The 13,581-nt window shown below is 56.5% G+C and overlaps 1 protein-coding gene across 2 annotated transcripts in view; it reads left to right on the top strand.

The window, feature by feature from the left end:
• TTYH2 (tweety family member 2) overlaps positions 1–13,581 on the top strand; it is a 30,911-nt gene that overhangs the window by 8,033 nt on the left and 9,297 nt on the right. For both annotated transcript variants that reach the window (XM_029213273.1, XM_029213274.1), the window contains exons 4-8: positions 3,077–3,297; positions 8,149–8,244; positions 8,737–8,809; positions 13,069–13,138; positions 13,408–13,463. In XM_029213273.1, the coding sequence (XP_029069106.1) occupies positions 3,077–3,297; positions 8,149–8,244; positions 8,737–8,809; positions 13,069–13,138; positions 13,408–13,463 (516 nt within the window). The remainder of the gene's footprint in view (positions 1–3,076; positions 3,298–8,148; positions 8,245–8,736; positions 8,810–13,068; positions 13,139–13,407; positions 13,464–13,581) is intronic.

Raw genomic sequence — 13,581 nt, 5'->3', positions numbered from 1 at the left:
GGCCTGCGCCCTTCCTCCCTGAGGGAGCCCTGTGCCTCGGTGGGCGGCGGGAGGGTCCTGGATCAGCTGCACACTCTGATTCGGGGGGTCGCAAAGGGTCATTTGGGAGTGCCAGGTGGGTCCTTTCTCTGGATCCAGCGCCCCCGATCTGGGCCCCAGTGACTCACTCAGGGCGTCTTGCACACCTCTAACCCACTGGGGTCTCGGCTTAAAACCAGGGCCTTGGGCTCTACAGCCCCTGGGAGCTCAGCTGGCTCGAGTTTGAGCCACATGTTCTGGTGGCCACTGAGGCTCCTCTGGGTTCTCCTTTGCATTGGCATCAGGCCTGTGGGCAGCCCTGAGGAAGGAACTGGGCACAGAGAGGTTGTGTTGCTGCTGCAGGGTAGGGAGCTAGTATGTGTTAGAGCGAGTATTGGAACCCAGGGGTCTGGTCTTAGCCTTTCCCTTCAAGGCTCTGAGATGGGGGCCCTGCCCCTGGCCTGCCAAGCCTCCACCCCTTCATCTCCTGGCACTTCATCCCCTGCCTGTCTAGAAAACCTCATCAACTCCCTCTCTAAGAGGGAGCTTCCTCCGTCTCAGAGATTTTCAAACTTGAGCTTGCATCAGAATCCCCTGGAGGGCTTGATAAACACAGATGGGGGGGCCCACCCCAGACTTTCCAATTCTGTAGGTCTGGGACCAGGCTGATAATTTGCATTTATAACGAGTTCCCAGCTGATAACAGGTCCAGGGGCCACAGCTGGAGAACCATGGTTCCATCCTCTGGGGCAACAGCTTCCTCTACCACCTGCTAGCTCGCCCCTAACCCCACCCCAGCCTGGGGAGCTGAGCCGGCCCTCCCGATTCCCCGTGGGAGTGCCTGATCCACCTCTGAGTGTCCCCATCGCCATCTCCCTGTGGGGAGCTCTGTGCTGAACCTCTAAGGACTGGAGGTGCAGTGGGGAAGCCGGGGGTGTAAGTAGGTCAACGCTGTGATTTTAATTTTTTCTATTTTGTTTCGTTTCCTATGGGAAGACATCAGGAGGAAAGAGAGAGCCTGGCTTTCGGGGGTTTTTTCCAAGGAGGAATTTAAGAAATAGAGAAGTTAAACATATAGAGCTATGGAAGGGGAGAAAAAGTCGTCTTACAGGAAAAGTTTACAGAGCACTTTTTTTTTGGCTGTGTTGGGTCTTCGCTTCTGTGCGGGCTTCCTCTAGTTATGGTGAGCGGGGGCCACTCTTCATAGCGGTGCGCTGGCCTCTCACTATCGCGGCCTCTGTTGTTGTGGAGCACAGGCTCCAGACACGCAGGCTCAGTAGTTCTGGCTCACGGGCCCAGTTGCTCCGCGGCATGTGGGATCTTCCCGGACCGGAGCACGAACCCGCGTCCCCTGCATGGGCAGGCGAACTCCCAACCACTGCGCCACCAGGGAAGCCCCCTACAGAGCATTTTTAACGGCCCTGTGATCTAAAGTGTGCTGGGTATCATATAGGAATATGAAAATATCACACAGTACAGGTCTTGCTCCCAATGTTAACATTTATTGAGTGCCTTTGGATCAATGGCTGCAAAGCACTTGTCCGTTGATCTTATTGAATTGAAAAGGAACGTTTATTAGGGTGAGGTTTAGTTATTGAATTCATTTGTACATGCCCAGCATCTCTGCACTTTGGTATCTCTTAGTCTTTAGCCAGCTTGTAAGAACCAGCAACAAGCCGGGAAAAGGAACAAGCCGCTGACACTGAAAAACATAAAATGCAACAAAGGGGGCCATTCTCTTTTCTGGAACCAGGAACTCCTAGCCTAGCGCAGATGTGAAAGGCCACAAAGTTGCTGTCAAGTCCCCCCTAATGCGGAGAAACAGCGTTTGCTGCCAGGAGTGGGGTCTGATCACCTCTCTGCAGAGCTCTCCCCATTGGACACTCCTAAACCTTCTTCTGGGTCTTTTTTTGGGGGGGGGGGCAGTACCACAAGGCTTGAGGAATCTTAGTTCCCCGACCAGGGTTTGAACCCATGGCCCTCGGCAGTGAAAGCGCAGAGTCCTAACCACTGGACTGCCAGGGAACTCCCATTCTGGGTCATTTTTCTCTTCCTTCCAGACCTGGGGGAGCTGAAGTCTGCCTGGAGGAATAGCGCACACTCCCCACTTCCAACCAGTTGTGCTTGTTGGTATAGCATGACAGTTTCAGAGCAACGAAGCCCTTCTTCCCCTCGTGCTGACACCCAGGCTCAGAACGGGCTTGGCAGGGAGGTGCTTGGGGTTCCCAGGCTGGGTCTCCAGCCCCTGCCGAGACCCTGCCTCTGGGCTATCGAGAGGCACCTTTCTAATTCTTGTGGTCCTTGTTTGCAGGCCCAGGAGAGTCACCTCCATTGACCTTCCCTCTCTACCTCTGAGCAGAAAGATGCTTCCTTCAGGCTCTGCTCAGCTCCAGGCAGGACAAACGTGGGGGGCGGGGGGGGGGGGGAACAAGCACAGAGAAGGCGCAGATTTCCTCCTCCTGTCACGTGTCCCGGCTGCTCGGAGGCAGGATCCCGTCTGCCTGTATTATTTCAAAGTTCCATTGTTCTGCCCTCACTCGGGGGGTTCAGGACGCTGTGGGCTGTCCTTTGCTCTACAACAAAGCCTTTCTCTTGTGAGACGCTGAGAAAGCCTATTGTGGGAACAAAAGGTCAGGTAGCAACAGAGGGACTCTTCAGTTTAAACATTTTATTCCTCACCCCCCAAAAGAATTCATCACCCAAGGTGTTTAAACTTTGAAGAGAATCTTCAAGGAAGAAAAATGGCTTCTCTTGTTTGTTTCCCCATCTGGGTCTGTCTTTCTAGGAAAGCACTGTGTCTTGGAGCCCAGGTCCTGGTTAGGGCCAGATCGAGCCTGTCCCCTGGATGGAGGGACCCGTGGGCTGGGCGGGTAGTGGGAGCCTCTGTTGTCCATCCTCCGTCTGGACCACAGCCTCGTGACTCTTCAGGGCTGGGGGTGGCGCCCGTGGGGCACTCATTCAAGGACAAGCTCTTCTCCTCCAGAGTTTGAGGCAGAGGGTTTACCTCTCTGGCTTCCTCCCACCCGAGGCCAGACTCAGAAGCCCCGCCCCTCCCCAGGTGTCTGGAACCACCCAGAAGATGAAGGTCGACCTCGAGCAGCACCTGGCCCGGCTCAGTGAGATCTTTGCCACCCGGGGCGACTACCTCCAGACACTGAAGTTCATGCAGCAGATGGCGGGCAACATCATCGTGCAGTTGGCAGGGGTGCCCGTGTGGACAGAGGTCACCAAGGAGCTGACCGAACTGGTCAACCAGACTGGCTACGTGGAGTACTACCGGTGAGGGGCCCCGGGGAGGGGTGATGGGGCTGCACCAGCTTCCTTCATCCAAGCCAGCGTCTTGGGGCTTGGGCTGGGAAGTGCCACCAGAAGGTCTTAAGCCTTAATGACTGAAATCCCTAGGACATGAGAGCTTGTGGGGGTCGAGCGGTGGGCATGTAGTACAGCCTGCTTGTACAGGCAGGCGCTGAGCCCCAGGGAGGGGCAGTGATGTGCCAAGATCTCAGCGCAGGAGGCTGGACCTGGCCTCCCACCCCGCACACGGCAAGGGGCTCCTCCGGGACCAGCATCCTCTGTGGCTGGCGCTGGGTGAAGTGCTGGTGGCTTATGGGTTCCTCACCTGCCCGGGTTTCTGGGACGGGGTTCCTCCACCTGCATTCTCGGCCACAGAGGTGCGGGGCGTCGGGAGATGGCAGCCTCTTTGCCCCCCCAGTGGTAGCTGCTTAGCAAGCTCAGAGGTGCCTCCAGCCTGAGTGATGTGGGCTGCGGGGCGCCACCCCACCTTTGCCGTATCAGGTATGCAGGTTCACACCTGTGTCATCGAGCCTTTGGGGTTTCATTTACGTCTCCCCTGCCTCCCCATCACCCAAACCCCATCCCAGGTGAAGGCACTGGACACAGGCCAGCTGACCAGGGACCGGCCGCCCTCCCTCCACGCACAGGGTCTGGTGAAGGTCACTCTGGGGACAACCAAGAAAGGAGGAGGCAGTCCCGGCTTTGGGGGGCTCCCAGCCGAAGGGTGACACCCACTCATGGCGTACAAGTCCTTGCGCACCCAGGGCAGGGCGCCTGGCACGGAGGCAGTGCTGGGGAGCAATGGACACAGGAGCCCTGAAGAGCAGTTGTCCGCTCTTTGGATGCCCCTCCCACCGCCCCCCCCCCCCAGTTTGTTGCCTCCCCTTCAAGCCATTAGCAAAGGTCAGAGTCTTTACCACAACGTTGCACAGTTTACTCTGGGTCCATTTCCCCTTTATGAGAAAGCCCCATCCCAGGCTGAACTGACCCAGAGAAAATGCTTCTGGTGGCCTCTGGCCAGAGACCTCCCCATCCAGGGCTCTCCCTTCCCCGGGGTAGGAGATGGCCGGGCCCCGACCAGGGGGAGCTCATGAGCCCCCCCTGCCCCAGCCCTGGACAGCACTCCTTGTTCCTCCCCTTCCGCCCATCCAGCGCCTGCCTTTCCAGATGTCACCAATGCAGCTTCCCACCAGACTTTTTTTCGCCCATGTGCAAAAGCACCTTTCTCCCAAGTGACCACACAGAAACTGCCAACTCTAAGGACTGGTTGTGACTTGTGACCCAGTACAGTGGCATGTGATAAGTCCTGTGACGCGAGGGACAGTCACTGCCTGAGCCTCCTAAACCGTTTTGTCGTGGAAAGTTAGGCATCCGTTTTGACCCTGCCATTCTCTCTGAGTGGACCTAACATGTACGCCGAAGGGCCTAATGCGGGCACTTGGAGAGCGACTGTGGTGAAATAAGTCAGAACGTATGTATCAACCGGGACTCTGACGTTTAAGATGATTTTATGAAAAACTGGGGTAAGTGTGGTGACCGCTGCACGGTATCTATTTCAATGTGGGTGACTGAGAGCGTCCTCCGGAGCCCCCATCCCCAGCTTCCACCCCGTTCAGGTCTAGTTCAAGGTTAGCACCCGATGTTCTGTCCCTTCCCCTCATCTGCTGTTTGCTCCCGCCTCTTGCCTGAGCTGCCCTAAAACAAAAGCCTTATTATTTTATTCTTCATGCCCTAACCAGCCTTAGGGGCTGGGTCTCCTTTGGACAGCCTCCACATCTTTGCTTTCCAAATGGTTCTAGAGCACAGCCATCCAGCTAAGCAAATTCTTTTTAGTGCTTTTACACAAGGCCTGGCTAAGTATTGGAAGCAATTAAAAAGCCAAGAGACTCCTCTCCGGAGATTTACAAAGGGTGTAACAGCAATCGCATCAACACCGGATATGGGAGGAGCTGAGAGAGTAGGGGCCTGAGCTGCTCCTGCGAGAGCCAAGTTCTTGGTTAGAAACACATCCCCAGGTCATCACCAGGCTCCTCTGGGAAAATGCATCCGCCTCGCAGAGCTGTTTCCAGGAACCCTTTACTACACAAGGAGGCGTGGATGCCTTGAAACACAGTCATCGTGGAGAGTCGGTTAGAAGCAGTCCTGACTGATTTCCTGCTAATGTGCAGAGTAGAGGAGAGAGAGGTAACAAGAAACCTTTATGTTGGAAACATGAAACCAGGACTTTGAGAGGCGCCTGGTGGCTGGCTGTGTCTCTTGTAGGAAGGCTCTGAGACATGGAGAGTCTGGAATTCCTGGTCCAGGCTCTTCTCCCACGGGCCTCAGTTTAACAATCTGTAGAACGAGGTTCTTTTTTTAAAAATTTATTTTTTGCTGCGTTGGGTCTTCGTTGCTGCGTGCGGGCTTTCTCTAATTGCGGCAAGCGGGGGCTACTCTTCCTTGCAGCGTGCGGGCTTCTCATTGCAGTGGCTTCTCTTGTTGCGGAGCACGGGCTCTAGGCATGTGGGCTTCCGTAGCTGTGGCGCACAGACTCAGGAGTTGTGGCGCATGGGCTTAGTTGCTCCGCGGCATGTGGGATCTTCCCAGACCAGGGCTCGAACACGTGTCCCCTGCATTGGCAGGCGGATTCTTAACCACTGCGTCACCAGGGAAGCCCTGTAGAATGAGATTCTAATGCTGGATGTTCCTGAGGTTCTTTCAAGCTCCGACTCTGATTCTAAGACTGGCTCTTGGTGGCCTCATCCTAGTGGTGGGCGGGGCAGGCTCTGCACTTCCCCAGAGCCGCTAGATCCATTCCTGGGAGCTCCAGAGACTACAATGGCTGCCCCAGCTCCGCTCCAGGCAGGGAATCGAGCATTTTGATTTGTCCCCTTTTTGAGGCATTTAGCCTCCATTCGTAAAGGGGGAAGGAACCTGGTTTGGCTGCCAGGCGGCCTCCAGCGTGCTCTCCCCGACTTGGAGCTTCTTTGTCACTTCCTTCCAGCTCCACCCCACTCCCTACCCACACTCCAAGCTCTTTCTTACCCTCCTTGTGGTATTAGTGAAGCAGAAAACATTTGCTGGAGAGAAGTCAACGAATTTGCTTGGCTTTTGCATCAAGAGACATAATGATCAGAAGACTTCCCTCTTCTGGGACTAGGAGAAGCTCCTTCTCTCTGCTCCCTGCCTTCTCCGTCCACCTGTCCCCAACGCTCAGACTGGTCCCCCAGCGCAGGGCCGATGGAAGTGGCTGCTCAGCGAGGCTGGAGCTGAGGTGTGAGGGCACCTTGGGATCCTGTTTGGAAGGGAACGAACCAGGGTGCTTTGCTTGGGGTCTTGTCAGCGCCCTTGGACTTGGGTACCCTGGGCTCTGCAGCCCGTGCTTTGGAGAAGCAGAAAAGCAGGGACCCCGGAATCCCTCTGCCTTTCTTTGTTTCCCTTTTCATTTAGCAAGCACTTAATCCTCACAGAGTTCCGGCCTCCTTCACAGGTTTGCAAACTGAGGCTCAAGGGGGAGGGGGGGTGCAACTTGCCAAGTTCTCCAGCTTGTGTGACTGCCTTTCCCCATCACCTCAGCCCTGGGTGGGCAGCAAAAGGCCAGAGGAGTGAGGGGCTGGGAGGCCTGGAGGTTCTTGGTGCCCTGGGATGACCTGGCCCGGGCTCCCTTGCCCCACCCCGAGCTCCTGATGGTCTGGGGATGAACCCACGCATCCGAGAATCCCCTGGCCCTAAGCTCGGTGCCTGGCACAAAAGGTGGTTGAAATCAAAACCTAATCAAGGGCTTCCCTGGTGGCGCAGTGGTTGAGAGTCCGCTTGCCAATGCAGAGGACACGGGTTCGTGCCCCAGTCGGGGAAGATCCCACATGCCGCGGAGCGGCTGGGCCCGTGAGCCATGGCCGCTGAGCCTGCGCGTCCGGAGCCTGTGCTCCGCAACGGGAGAGGCCGCAACAGTGAGAGGCCCGCGTACCGCAGGAAAAAAAAAAAAAAAAAAAAAAAAACTAATTGAAAGGATATATGTATATGTATAACTGAATCATTTTGCTGTACACCTGAAACCAACACAACATTGTAAGTCAACTACGTACACTCCAGGACTTCCCTGGCAGTCCAGTGGTTAAGACTCCGCGCTTCCACTGCAGGGGGCGTGGGTTCGATCCCTGGTCAGGGAGCTAAGATCCCACATGCTGCCGGGTGTGGCCAAAAAAGAAAGAAAAAAGCTATATACTCCAATATAAAATAAAAATTAAATTTAAAAAAATAAAATAAGCTACAAGGATATATTGTACAATGTAGCCAATATTTTATAATAACTATAAATGGAGTATCACCTTCAAAACTTGTGAGACACTATATTGTACACCTGAACTTATGTAATATTGTACAGCAACTATACTTCAATTTTTTTTTAAAAGTTAAAAAAGAAAGGAAAAAAAAAGTAAATGAAAGGAGAAATTTATTTCCTCGGCTGCACCAGCCATGTTTCACACTCTCGTGGCCACACGTGGGTAGTGGCAGAGAGAGTGGACAGTGCAGAGGTGGTCCACTTGCATCACTGCAGAAAGTTCAGGGGACCGTGCTGGTTCAGACATTCAGCTGGGGTAGGGGAAGGTGACTCCTTTGTCCGGGCAGAAGCGGGGTGCAGCTCCCAGAGCCCAGAGGAGCTGTCCACCATGCACGCTGGGTTCTTCCTGTCCGGGGCAGGGGCGCCCCCTGGTCTAGTTTGCTTAGCCACTGGCTGTGGGCGGTTTGTATCACGAAGGGTCCAGCGGGCCTGGGGCAGTGGTCCAGGCCTCCCTGGTGGACCCCAGGTGGGCAGTCCTGCCCTGCTCCCCTGACCATCCCTTCCGGTCTGCTCAGGTGGCTCTCCTACCTCCTGCTCTTCGTCCTGGACCTGGTCCTTTGCCTCCTCGCCTGCCTGGGACTGGCCAAGAGCTCCAGGTGCCTCCTGGCCTCGTGAGTAGCCCCGCTTCTGGACCTGGGACAGGAGCTGGCCAAGGGTGTGGGGTGACAGTGCCACCATCAGGGAGATGAGGGCCTGGCAGGGCTGGGAGGATGTAGTGGGGGCAGCAGCCACTGACTCACCATCTGGACACCAAGCCACACCAGGCTTTCTTCACGTGTCCCCTCCCTCCTGGGCCTGACTGTTGAGCAGCTGAGGCGTTAGAGACACTCACTTCCTCAGCTTACGCCCTCACTGCCGTGTCTCTTCGGCTTAGGGACCTGTGCCCCAGGCATCGGTCCATATCCCTCCGCCAGCAATCAGCGGGGCGATGTCAGGGCAGGGGCTGAGGCTGCCCTCAGGGCCACTGCAAGAGTCTGGGGGTCGGGGGGACAAGATCGTAGCCGAGAGGGAGGGCGTTGAAGGTTGGCGGGGTGACAGCCATCACGGGATCCCCCGCCTGCCGGCCTCGGCCTGGATCCCACCGGCAGCTGCCTCTCTCCTAGGGTGCTGTGCTGTGGGGTGGTGGCCCTGCTTCTCAGCTGGACGTCCCTGGCTGCTGACACTGCTGTGGCGGTGGTGAGTTGGGTGGCCTGGGGGTGCTGGGTGGTCTGACCAGGTGGACCGTCTGTCCAGCGTCCCCGGGGCAGGGCCGGCTGCCAGTCTCAATCCCTAACGTAGAATCCCAGAGTCTCAGGACTAAAGGGGCTGGGCTCATCTGTGCCAGCCCCTCCGCCTTCAGATGGGGACACAGGCCCAGGGAAAGGAAGGGGCTTGCCCGGGGTCACGAGGCATTTCAGGGCGGAGCCAAGATAAGACCCTTGAAGCCTGATCCCTTTCCCACCCCGCTGGCCCATTCCCAGCCACGGCTTGTGAGGACGGGCACAGATGACCAGGTGCCTTCTCTCTGGGTATAAAGAACTAACCAGGTCTGGTGGGTGTGGGCGGGGTTTGAGCCTCAGGCCGGAGGAGCCCTCCAGCTTCAGAAGCACACTCGTGGGCCGGCTTCCCCGGCGTCAGGAACGTGGACGGTGGCGTTTCACCTGCTTCCCGTCCCCTTGCCCTTGGACTCACACACACCACCTAAAACACAGAGGTGTATGTTTCCTGGTGTGATGCCTCGAGATGTGAAAAGAACAAAACCAAGCGTGCACGCACACACACACACACGGTGGGTCAGGAGTGTAAGGGGGGAAGCTTCCTGTGCAGGTATGTTTGGTCTTCAATAGACCTAATGCTCTAGAGAAGCTGTGTGCGTGTCACTCATTCGTTCGTTCGTTCGTTCAGCTGATGCTTGGCTGTGTGGCACTCGATGGTGCAGGTGCCTGGAGATGCAGAAACAGGAGGACGTGATGTTTGCTCTTGACTAAGTCGCAGCCCGCAGAGGAAAGACGTGTAGGCAGATCATTGCAATCCCATGTGAATGGATACATGGTGGTGCACAGTGTGTGTGTGTGTGTGTGTGTGGCACAGGGGGCAGGATGTACCAAGGGATTTCAGGGAACCCCTAGCTGACTTAAGGGCCACAAAAGAACCCCGTGACCTGCATCCATTCTGCCCTTTCAACCTGGGGAGAAAAGAAAAGGGCTCACTGGAACCCCTCTACCCAAATACGTGCCTGGCCCAGTGACTTGGGGGCTGGCTGGTGGCTCTGGCCTTGACCACTTTGAATCCATGACGCCCCCAGAATGAGTAGACCCTGGTGCAGCTTGGCTCAGAGTAGCTTTGGGCAAAGCTTGTCCAGCAGGGGGAGGAGGTGGGCATATCCTGTTTTGTCTCCCCTCCGCCCATGGCTTTGGGCAGGAGCGAACACTGGACAGGCAGAACCTACATCCCCGGGGCTGAGGCCCCTCCAGATACAGGGAAGAGCAGAGGAGGAGAGCGCAGGCCATACTCAAGCGCATCCTGCCTTCATCTGGAGCTGGGTGGGCTGTACATGGTCTGGGGGGGGCGGCTGCTGGCCGGAGCCCCACGCACAGCTGCCTGGTGACAGCCTCTCCTCCAGGGACAAGAGTGGGCGCAGGGAAGCTTGCATATGGTGGGCCCTTCCTCCATCTGCCTTCTCAAAGCAGCGATGGCCTCCAGCTGGCCACCACGGGCTGCCTTTTGGGAGACAGCTCCTTCCCAGCGGGGACGCCAGGGAGCTGGAGAGAAAGGCCATTTCCCTAATTCAATTAGTCAGGCCCTTGTGTGTGAGAGAGAGAGAGGGTGAGGGAGTGAATGGGCCTTTGATGGGGCTACAGATCCTGCTGCATTTTAATAGGAAGTTGGGGGTGAAGGAGCCAGGCCCTCAAAGGCTATTGTGGGGAGCTTTTGTGTGGCCACTGCCCCTGCTCTCTGAGCCTGTTTTTCGGGGGTGGTGTTTTTGTTTTTGAGATCTGTGGGACCAGAGCTCCAACACTGCCTTCCCGCTGCAGGGGTGGCCTCACCCCCTGCCTTCCCCGTCCCCCCCCCCCCCCCGGAAAGGGCCTCCATGAGACAGGAGTGGAGCTGTTGCCCCTAAGAATGTGATGGGGAGGGAGCAGGGAACCGGGTAGCTGAGCCTTATCTGCCCAACCACCCCCTGTGCAGTCCGGAGTGTAAGGCAGAGGTGAAGGGTGAGGGGCAGAGAGGAGAGAAAGCACCCAAGGGGAAGGAAGGAGGAGAAGTGGATTCCGGGAGAGGATGGAGGAAAGGGTCACCCAGGTGCTTTGGCCGCAGTCTCCCTGGGATTTGGCCACGGAGGGACGGCGGGCCCACCTCACTGGGCCCTGACCCAGTGAGGGTTTTTGTTTTTTTTTAATATTTCATATAATAAGCTTATTTTAATAGTGCAAAAAATAATCTGCTTCCAATCAATAAAGGAAGAACTTGCAAAGAATTTTATAAAAATAGCCAATACTTTGAGCAAATACAAAAGCAAATGATAGGTAAATATTACAATTATATACTCCAAGCCCAAGGAGCCTGGCCTCTGGACCCCCCTGGCTGGGTCCTCATCCCCTCCCCCTCTCCCCAGCAGGGGGCCCCGGGGACATAACTGAAGTTCCCCAGGCCTCCCTCTCCTTGTCTCCTGTTGTGTAAAATGGGGAGAACAGCAGTCGCCTTGAAGGGTTGTTGTCGGGAAGAGATGGGTTGGTTGACCCCTGGGAGGCACATAGTAAGGGTCCATTGGTTTACTGTACATTTACTACCTTTCTAGGAGGGTCACAGGGTGACTCCAGCTGTGCTCGGCGCACCCTCCCCCTCCCCCGCCCCCATCCCCATCCCCGTTGCGTGAAGAAAGCACACGTGTGCACACACACATACGGCCCTTGTCTTCACCGATAGGAAGGTTGAATCCTCACTGAGGGTCTGAAGAGCAGACCTGGCCTGAGGAGGGGTGGTGAGGGGCGCATCCCTGGTGGAGCCTCTGCCAGCGGCCTCCTGTCCTTCTTTGGATCCCAAACTTGCCAGACCAAGATGGCGGCCTCGCTCGTCATGTTTCCCAAGGCCTCCCCGTGCCCCTGCCTGGCTCTGGCTCCCCTCTCTCTGCCACTCCTGTAACGAGGGTGAGGTGCACCCCTGGGCCCGCTGGTGCAGCAGCTCTGATTTATATTAATAAACCAGTCTGGTGATGGATCCTAGTGATTTGAGTATAAAACGGTTCTCCCAGGGTCCTGAGGCATGTGGTTGTGTGAGCATGTATATGTGTGCACGTGTACAGATGTGGCTCTGTGGAAGCTCTGTATCTGGAGGGGCATTTTATTCCCCATTCCCACCCAGACACACACTTTCTAGACCATAAGTGCCATAGTACAGCTTGCCACTGTGTCTCATGCCTAGAACATCGTGAGGCACCTAGTAGGTACTCAATAAATATTTGTCAATTCAGTGAATGAATGAGTGATGCTCCAGCATTGCCCCCTGAGGCAGCCCTTCCTGAAGGAGGACAGGGCACTGGCAGGAAAGGGCCATGGAGAGGAGTCCCCAGCTTGGAGAGCATGCACTGGAGCAGGGGTGCCCCTTGGAACAGGCCAGAGGACCAGAGCTTCCCCTGGCTGCTCTGAAATGTGGAAGTCCCCCTCTACCCAGTGTCCCACTGCACGCCCCAGGCCAGATCTGGGGAGGGCCTGGCTCAGAGGATGGCATCCTTGCTGCTGCCTCTTCCAGGGCCCAGACGTGCTTCCACTCAGCCCTGTGGGCCCTTGGTGGTCACCTAGCCAGGCTGCGCTGCGGTGTCCCAGTCCCCCAACGCAGCAGCGGCAGAGCCCGGAACCCGTGTCCTCTCAGCCCGTGCGCTTCCTGGTCCCCCATCTCATCATGACAGGACCTGCACCCAAAAGCTCAAAGATGGATTAAGCACCAATGTAGTTTTTTAGAAAGAGATTCTGAGGGAGGCTTCATAGATGGACAGCCCCAGAGTGGGGATGGACTTGGTGACAGTAAGAGAAAAAATAAAACAGATGAGCGAACGAGGTCATGGTGCAAATAACTCTCCAAGACACGTCCCGCAGCTTACCCTTGACCCAGGTCCATCCCAGAAGAGGCATTTGGAAATAAGAGTTAACGGATCATAGTGCCTGCTGTTGGCCACTTTTCTGAGTACTTTATGTGGATTAATTCATTAGGTGAATAGCGTTTTTCTCTCCATGTGACTGAGGAGGCCGCTGAGACACAGGATAAGGCATTTGTCTGTAAAGCTACAGAGCTGGGCAGGGGCAGAGCCAGGATTCGAGCGCAGGGAGGATGGCTGTTGACTTTTTGCCCACCTGGGTCTGAGCTGCAGCGTCCCCGTGCCTGGGGCCAAGGGCACCCGGTTCCTCCCAGGGCCCCGGTGTGTGACTTTCCTCCACCCCTCCCGTCTCTCCCCGGCTCAGGGCACCGGCGACTTCTGCGCGGCTCCCGATGCCTTCATCCTCAACATCACGGAGGGCCAGCTCCGCACAGGTAACAAGCTCTCGGGCCTCTGTGGTCAGAGCCACGCAGGATGCTCAGTCCAGGCCCGTGGTCAGCCAGGCTGTGCCTCTACTTACCCCTTTCAGCACGGTAGTCACCCATTGCCTCCCCACCCCTGTACTTCAGGTCCAGCTGGACCACTGGGTCATTTCTTAGAAGTTACCTCCTTGGGGAGCTCGGGTACCGGCTTGGCCGCTGAGGATGGATGAGCACCCGGTCACGTGTGAGCTCCTGCCTGACCCGGTGTCTTTGCCTTGCAGAGGTGACCCGTTACTACCTGTATTGCAGTCAGAGTGCAAGCAGCCCCTTCCAGCAGGTACGGCCCGCCCAGCCCAGCCCTCACCCTGCCCCCAGCCCCCTTGGTGGTCAGCTCGCTCCCTCTGGTCCCCAAGCCCCAGCACTGACCAATAAGGTGGCAGTGGCTGGGTGCTCTT

Source organism: Monodon monoceros, unplaced genomic scaffold (assembly GCF_005190385.1).
Source record: "Monodon monoceros isolate NGI ecotype Baffin Bay Population unplaced genomic scaffold, NGI_Narwhal_1 Super_Scaffold_9, whole genome shotgun sequence".
Lineage (NCBI taxonomy): Eukaryota > Metazoa > Chordata > Mammalia > Artiodactyla > Monodontidae > Monodon > Monodon monoceros.
This window is presented reverse-complemented; position numbering and strand designations above follow the sequence as displayed.